At 37.9% G+C, this 9,155-nt stretch overlaps 1 protein-coding gene across 1 annotated transcript in view; it reads right to left on the bottom strand.

The window, feature by feature from the left end:
- Nucleotides 1-4,984: 4,984 nt before the first annotated feature.
- The window catches only part of LOC133615958 (small ribosomal subunit protein eS17-like), a 10,119-nt gene continuing 5,948 nt past the window's right edge, over nt 4,985-9,155 (bottom strand). Inside the window, exons 3-5 of the mRNA XM_061974886.2 lie at nt 5,441-5,546; nt 5,189-5,254; nt 4,985-5,101 (exon numbers count right to left, since the gene is read on the bottom strand). Of these exons, the coding sequence (XP_061830870.1) occupies nt 5,024-5,101; nt 5,189-5,254; nt 5,441-5,546 (250 nt within the window). The 3' untranslated portion in view covers nt 4,985-5,023. The remainder of the gene's footprint in view (nt 5,102-5,188; nt 5,255-5,440; nt 5,547-9,155) is intronic.

The raw sequence follows: 9,155 nt of genomic DNA, 5'->3' as shown, positions 1-9,155 counted from the left end.
AAAAAAAAAAAAAAAACTTCTCCCTATCAGCGTATTATAGAAACCACCAAACAATGTTCCCTCTAAGTTTCCATCTGATTTGCAGGTTTTTTTGATTGATTGAAACTTTTACTAGCAGTTTGCAAAGGAAGAGAATACACAGTACAGTACATATTCCGTACAATTGATCACTAAATGGTAACACCCGAATAAGTTATTCAACTTGTTTAAGTCGGGGTCCACGTTAATCAATTCATGGTAATGTGTGTAATTTGTTGTGAGTTCATGCACTGTGTTGGTTTTGTTCTTTGAAAAAGGTGATGTTCGTGCACGGTTCATTGTGCACCAGTTAAAAAAAAAAACGTACGACTTTTTCTTGAATTTGAAAAAAAAAAATTTCACTAAAGGTTCGGTGAATGCGCATATGTAACTAGTGGGGTTCGGTACCTCCAACAAGGTTAAGAACCACTGATCTAGACATACAATGTCTAGAAAAATTACTTTTATTTTCCTCAGTTTGTGATTTATCAGTGCAATAAGCACACCTTTCTCTTTGCTGCACACATTTTTTTAACAATCACGTGTGTAATGTTTTAGCATTCACATCTTAATATACATTTTTTAAATCAAAACTAATCTGATTAGAATTGTGTTCAACAGCAATTTTTAAAGTGATTCGGTAACATTTGGGTTGTCAGTTTCTTTAGGATTAAGCGGTTTGAGTGTGGGGAAAAACTCTATAAATCTATTTCGAGGTAAAATACTAGCCCTGTATTTACTTGGTATCGGATGGATACAAAAATTCCCAGTATTGCTCTCGCCAATCTCCCTTAAAAACCTCTAAAGGCTTAGTGACCACATGCGTGGACAGCACCTTTTTAGCTCTTATTTCCAAAATTGTGTACACTACTGAATTGGGGTCTTATGGCAGCTTATGTGGACACTTATACTGCCATCTGGTGGTGTCAGAAGAGTATAACATACAATGGAATTTGGGGGGGAAAAAGCGCAAAAATAAGAATTAGCATGAAGTACACGTCTGTATACTTATGGAATACGTACATCATATAAAAAGATGATTCTTAGTTTTTATTCTAATTAGGGTCCAATAAACCCAAATGGCAAAGAGAAATAAAAGCATGTAAACAGCTTGGGCCTTAAGAGGTTTTAATGTATTAGTTTTTGTTTGCAAATTACACCCAAAACTTAATGGTGGTAACACACTTATGAAATATACCAGCATTCATAATGTTACAACAGTATTGTGAATTAAATATTAAAATTATGTTTTTATTCCATCCATCCATTTTCTACCGCTTGTCCCTTTTCGGTGTCGCGGGGGGTAGCTGGAGCCTAGCTCAGCTTCATTTGGGCGGGAGGCGGGGTAAACCCTGGACAAGTCGCCACCTCATCAAGGGGTTAAGACAGACAACATTCACACACTAGGGCCAATTTTGTGTTGTAAATTCCAAACTGCAAGCCGCTACTTTTTTCCTACACTTTGAAGCCTGTGGCCTATAAGACAGCGTGGCTAATTTGTAGATTTTTCTTTGCAGAAAAAAAAACAAAAAAAAAACAAGCAAATACAGAGGAGTTTGCTATAGCGCCATCTTTTGGTTGAGTGCACTCACTGCAGGTGCTGCAGTGTCTTTCCATTTCATGTTTTCAACTGGAGGTAGTGCTGTTCATAGCATTTCTACTTGTACAGATCCTTCATTTGCAACATCCAAGTTTTACAATATAACTAAAACTGTTCATACTAAACTATCCCATGTGTGATGTATGGAGGAGTGTTTTCATGCATATTTGTACATGCAATCATGGTGGAATCCAGCGAGGGTTGTTAGCATTAGCTAATATGCGTGTTTTTTCCATATTAACTTACAATGGCATTCTTTTCAGTTTCACAAATTCCTCAGATTCACCAAAGTGTCACTGTGGAGTTATTGAGTCTGTTTAGTGATTGGAGAGCTAGCTTGTGGGTCCTTGACTTTTGTTTTATTTGATCAGCTGTGTTAGACACTGTTTGAAAAAGGTTTGTAAGAAAATACTTTTTTTTTTTTTACAGAATCTAAATTAATTTCACAACGTATATATCCAGTTTATAGTTTGGTGTGGCTAATATTTGGAAAAATATATTTTCCCCTAAAGTGTAGTGTATATCTTATTAACCGGTGTGCTCTGTAGTCTGGAAAATATGTAACTTAACTTGGATTTAATTGTAAATGTTGATCTGAAATCACATGTCATTTTTCTCAAGACAAATATCAGATTTTTTGTTGCTCAGGACCATATACTGTAGTAAAACATTTAAATTACGGTATAGCTCGGTTGGTATGACCGTGCCAGCAACTTAAGGGTTCCAGGTTCGATCCCCGCTTCTGCCATCATAGTCACTGCCGTTGTGTACCCACCTGCTCCCAGTGTCACCCACACTGGTTTAAATGTAACTTAGATATTGGGTTTCACTATGTAAAACACTTTTTGAGTCCCTAGAGAAAAGCGCTATATAAATATAATTCACTAGTAACACTGTTGCAACAATCTTTTGACCAACTTGTCAATTTCCCAAATTGCTCAACATTTCTTAAAACCTTAAGGTATTAAGTATTTAATTGGCTTAAAACTAAAAGTAGACCTTTAAACCACTTGGCAATTGTTCCCAACAGAATTGTCATCAAATGCTTTAAAGCACGTCGCAAAGCATCTTTAAAGCACAATAATTAGCAGTGTTGGGTTAGTTACTGAAAAGCAGTAACTAGTTACTTTTGAAATGAAGTAACTAGTAACTGTAACTCAGTTACTAACTCAGTTACTTACACCAAAAAGTAATGAGTTACTGTGAAAAGTAACTAGTTACTTCTTTTTTCTTTTTTTTAAAGCTCCAATTAATGCCCTTTTAGCCTTCATTTCAGTACTGTTATTGCACTGGAGAATAATACAATGTGTTGATCAACTTGACATGCATTTGCATCACTCAACTCTGCTAAGCCATGTGGTCTACATACAACACACAAAGACAAATATATGTTACAAAGGCCAATTTGTTTCTGGCCAGAACAAATTGACAAAACTATTTTAAATAGCTGCAACATAACATACATAAGTAACAAACAGCATAATAACAGCATAGATGTAAACCAAGAAAGGCACACACTACATACACAAAGTCTAACCAGGCATTTTCTTCCTCAAGTAATTCTTATACAAAATCATGTCTGAAACCCAGAACACTACACATTTCCCCAGTTTTAGTTTAGAGATAAGGAAAGATTGGCCTGGCCCACTAGGATCCCTCTTTATGTTTGTGAACTTTATAGTCTATACATTTAGAGTGATGTGATAATCAAACACTCTAGAAGTCTAGAATGAAAGAGTATATAAGAGAATTGACAGCAACGTTCCCTCTCAGGAGCGCGCATGTGCAAAAGCGCACTGCTCAAGCGTCCTCTGCGCACGGCAAATCTATGCCATGCACAAAATCAAATAAAAAAATAAGCGCATAACAATTTTCGACACGACACGGACACGACAGAGAAAACCGTTTTCGTCATTGTTCAAATATTGTAACGTCTGTCGAGACGCTTTGAGGACATGAATTCCATCCATCACTTTACTGAGCAAAACTCTTTACTGTCGGCCATAAACACATCAAAACATTAGTAAAAAAAATATCTAGCAAAAGTGGTCATTTTCTGCAGTACAAACCAGACCAAAAGCAACTTTGTTATATCAACAGCAGCCGCTCGCTCTCTCACGTGCGCCAACACTTGCACATATGGCACTTAGCCAGTGATGCGTTTACAGCCACACAAAAAGTCGGACAACTCCAACACCACACAAAGTGTCATTCCAGGTCGTTACACTATGATTTACCAATCAAATGTGTGCTTATTCTAGTGTCATTTATTAGGAATCTTAATTTATAAATATGAATCATTAAATGCTGTTAGTATATTAAATAAATACTAATAAAAATATTTTTTTTTACAAACAGGAAGTTGCAGGAATGTACACATGATCCCCTGCTTACATCTCATTGTGCAACATGTGAATGTTTTAATGGGAACTAAATGCAATGTCTGAAAGGGGTACAAATTATTTTCAAAGCAGGACCTCCACCCAGACAAACAATACAAGTACACAGTTCATGAAAAACAATATTTTTTGTTATTGTCATTATAAGTGGGCCTAAACACTTATATTAGAAATGGAAATGACTGCTGTCATTTGATTCTAATAAGAGAATGTTGTCTGTCTATCTGTGTTGGCCCTGTGATGAGGTGGGGACTTGTCCAGGGTGTACTCTGCCTTCCGCCCGAATGCAGCTGAGATAGGCTCCAGCGACCCCGAAAGGGACAAGTGGTAGAAAATGGATGGATGGATGGAGATGTAAGTTGTTATTTAGTGAGGTTTGGGACAGGTGTGCTGCTGGTGTAGCCTTGGAGGCAACTGTTACTGTAAAATGTTTTAGCATGCAATCACAAAGGACAGAGATGCACATGAGGGATATTTAATTCCTATAGTGACAAATCATGTAAAATATTTAGACTTGCACTGTGGTGTTTACACAATAGCAAATACATGAATTTTGAAGAAACAACCTAATTGAGAAAATGTGTCAAACTATCAGAATGAGGAAGTGTTGCAATACATTTAATCAATGATTGCACACATGCTTAAAATGACTTTACATTTTGTAGTTTAAGCAACCGTTTTTAATGATCGGTCAAAATCTGGAATGTTTTTTCAATCAATCGTTTACTTATTTAGCCCTAAATCACGAGTGTCTCAAAGGGCTGCACAAGCCACAACGAAATCCTCGGCTCAGATCCCACATCAGGGCAAGATTTTTGGTGCACAGAACAAATCTACTCAAAATCTGTTTGTAGTTCACTGCTTATCAAATTCAATTGTTTGGAATACGCTGGAAAAGCATCTTGGGGTCATGTGTAATTAAGGCTTGTGTACCTAATGAAGTGAGCGTAAGGATGTTGAAAAGAAGTAGAGGAAGTGACAGGAGTTTATTCAAGAAGTAAAGGGTCTACAGTCCTCGGGGGGTTTTGAAGTTCATGCCAGTGATTGGTTGAGTCACTTGGAGCTTAGAAAGACCACCAAAGTCCTGAGAAAAGACCAACAGATGACAATTTTAGCCAAGTAAGACAAACAATGACAGGATGAAGATGATCTTCATGACCAGGACACTTACCAGCAACTTCAACATGTCTTTAGTGTCTGGGTCCACTTCTATCATCTCCTGGTCCAGAGCAGAAATCTATGACCAGAGCAGAAATTATTAATATTTGAATGTTATCCAGTAGAAATGTTCAAACGTATCTAACATAAAATAAAGTTTCCCGTCTTCATCCTTAGATGTATTTCAGCGTGCACTTGCAAGTCTCACAACATCTGCAGACATTCATATATTTGCGTGAACAAAAGAAGAGACAGAAGTTGATACCTCCGGAACATAATTGTCCCTCCTCTCTCTCTCCTCCTCCTGCAGCTTGATGGAGATACCTCGCACAGGACTGCGCTGGATACGCTTCATCAAGTGTGTCACATAACTGCAACAGGAACAAAAGTACTTCTTGTCATGATCTTGGAAAATATCAATCACACACTTTTCAAATGTGTTGATCTATATGGCTCAAATAGACTGAAACAGCACGACTCAAACAGGAAGAAACGGGGGATTGTCTGGAGTGGAAACAACGTACTTTGATTTATTTTGGAAAACCTTGTTACATTGTTTAATGCATCCAGCAAGGCATCACAACAAAATTAGGCATAATAATGTGTTAATACCACGACTGTATATATCGGTATCGGTTGATATTGGAATCGGTAATTAAGAGTTGGACAATATCGGAATATCGTCAAAAAAGCCATTATTGGACATCTCTAGTTTTAGGAACCACTCCTGTCTGCAACTGCTCGCCCAGACAAGCTCTTCAAGCAGACACCGATGCAAAATATCTCCTAAAACTGCCAGAGACAAAATACTTGTCCTCTTTCTTCTTAATCTTCTACACACAATAATTTGGTTCAGAAAAAGTTGATTTTGATTGCACAAAATCCTTAAAATTGCCACAAATGCACCACTACTGAGACCTACTAGAGTGGAAGCTAGGGATGTCCCGATCCAGGTTTTTGCACTTCCGATCCGATACCGATACTGACCGATACTGGCCTATCCGAGCATGTATTAAAGTTTAAAGTTATTTGGCCTACTTAGTTGTCAGAATCATGTTGAAAAGGGTTTTAGTACTCTTGATAACAACTAGCCAGCTGAATTAGGGAAGTTTGAATAATACACAATGGTTGGTAGAGAGAAACTGACCTGTTTATTCAAGGATAAACACAAAATAGACAAAATTATACATGACAAACAGAAATGGCATCATTGAACTAGGGCTGGGCGATATGGCCTTTTTTTTTAATATTGCGATATTTTAAGGCCGTATTGCGATACACGATATATATCTCGATATTTTGCCTTAGCCTTGAATGAACACTTGATGCATATAATCACAGCAGTATGATGATTCTATGTGTCTACATTAAAACATTCTTCTTCATACTGCATCAATATATGCTACTTTTAAACTTTCATGCAGAGAAGGAAATCACAACTAAAAAAATCACTATTTTTTTCATACGGTGTTTATGTGGAAATGTTTGCCTCGGCATTTTGATGGTGTGGACGTGTGGCACCGAATGGAGATAAGCGTCTCGACAGACGTTACAATATTTGAACAATGATGACGAAAACTGTTTTCTCTGTCATGTCTGTGTGTCAAAAATTGTTATGCGCTTATTTTTCTATTTGATTTTGTGCGTGGCATAGATTTGCCATGCGCAGAGGACGCTTGAGCAGTGCACAATTGCACAGGCGCGCACCTTAGAGGGAACATTGCTCGCACGGCTGCGTTAGCATCACAGGTAACGTTAGCCATGCTGCTACCTCTCTGCTCCGGGAGGGCGTATACGTATGTGACGTATGTCGTGACAGTATGTGACGTGTGTAAGAAGGTGCGCTTGCTGTCTGTGAGAGGGAGACGCAGGAAAGAGTGAGAAGAGCCTGTCGCGTAATGCCAGCAGGTGCGTGAGAATCCACAGACCTGTGGATGTGTTGAAGGTGTGCTGGAAAATACGGAACGGAAATTAGGGAGCAGCAGAAAAGTGGAATGTATTATTTAAATCGGTGCGTTGGAAAACACGGACCGGAGTTTTTTTGAAAACTGGATCTGGATCGGCATTTTCCCATGCCTTGCCGATACGCATTTTTTGGCAAATACCGGCGGCCGATCCGATCCAAATATCGGATCGGGACATCCCTAGTGGAAGCCATTTTTACTTCAGTAAACACTGCAGTGCGAGTCAGATTGTGTTCACATTAGAAATCCCTTTTTCTTAGTACTGTGATCGGCCACTAAAAAGATCGGATTTAAAAAAAACAATTTGGACATCCGACCCTGCAGTGTGAACCTACTTTAATATATCTGACAGCAATCTACAAAACGTTCAATGTGCAAAAATGAAGACGACGGTGGCTGCTGGGGAGTTAATTTGTGTCTTTATTACGCAATCTTTTTTTTTTTTACACTGAATTATGTTAATGAATTTTTTACGTTTGAATTTTGTGAACTGACTTTTTTTTTTTTTACATTAAATTATGCTGACAATTTCATAGAAAAAAAAGTCTGTTTTAAATTCAGTGTAAAAAAAATTCACTGCTTCAAACCACAAGAATGCTAGTAAATTAAGACTGAAGCAATAAACCTGTCTCAGAAGCAGCCAAAGAGGTGTCAAGTTTGAAGTCACGTGACAGAGGTCTTACATAAAAAAAGGCAGTTACCTGGGCAAAATACAACATAATTAACATTTCAATGCGGTCGGCTGGATATTTTCCCACTATAGAAATTATTCCAATGGTTAGAATCTGCACTTTTGAGTGACATACGGATTGTTACGGCAACCCTAGGAAGCTCTGCTCTATGCAAACGAGGCACAGGCAGAGTGGGCGGGGCTAGTTTACACAGCGACAAGCCTGAAATCTTGCAGGCAGATTCTTACAACAAAGTTCTACAGAACAGTGATATTATATCCAACAAATGGATGTTTTTTATCCTTTTGCCATTTTTTTCTGTGTTTGCTGCATCTTTGTTGTTTTTGCTCAAACACAAAAGATGGCGATCAAAGCGGTGGTCTGGAAGTAGAGGAGCAACGTTCATATATTCTCAATATTCAGTGTTTTACTGTTCATAGATATTGCACATCCCACATTCTGCATTTTCATGTACATTCTGAGTATCTTATTCAGTAAAAAACTAAACAATCTCAAAAAAGGAATGAACGTGTTTTTACTGAATTATATGACAGTCAGAATGTACATAAAAATACATAATGTGGGATTTACAATATAAGTTATGAACAATAAAACACTGAATATTGAGAAGATATGAACGTTGCTCCTCTACTGCAGAACACCTTGATTGACGTATTTTATAATCGAGCAAAAGCAACAAAGATGCAACAAACAGCGAAACAAACGCAAAAGGCAAAAATCATCCACATATTCGAAATAAAATCTCTGTTCTGCAGAACTTTGCTGTAGAAATCTGCCTCAGTCTGACACTCGCTGCTCCGTAAACCATTCTGTCCTACTTTTTTCGTGCCTCGTCTGCATGAAGCAAAGCTCCATGTCACTCAAAAGTGCAGATTCTAACCATTGGAATGACTTCTATAGTTTGAAAACACCCAGCGGGCCGCATTGAAATGTTAATTAGGAGGTAGGAATCTTTGGGCACCTCACGATTCGATTATGATTCAGGAGCTACGATTCGATAAAAAATCGGACCGCAATCTACAAAACGTTCAATGTGCAAAAATGAAGACGACGGTGGCTGACTATTGATGCAGTTTTACATTTCTTTTCACTAAATAAGCAGTTATCACTCTACATATACACAAGAAAGGATGGGGTGAGGTACACCCCTTTGTCCACAACTGCATGAGCAAATAGTCAAACAGTTTAAGAACAATGTTTCTCAAAGTGCAATTGCAAGAAATTTAGGGATTTCAACATCTACGGTCCATAATATCATCAAAAGGTTCTGAGAATCTGGAGAAATCACACCACGTAAGCGGCATGGCCGGAAACCAACATTGAA

The sequence above is a fragment of the Nerophis lumbriciformis genome, linkage group LG15 (assembly GCF_033978685.3).
Source record: "Nerophis lumbriciformis linkage group LG15, RoL_Nlum_v2.1, whole genome shotgun sequence".
Classification (NCBI taxonomy): Eukaryota; Metazoa; Chordata; class Actinopteri; order Syngnathiformes; family Syngnathidae; genus Nerophis; species Nerophis lumbriciformis.
This window is presented reverse-complemented; position numbering and strand designations above follow the sequence as displayed.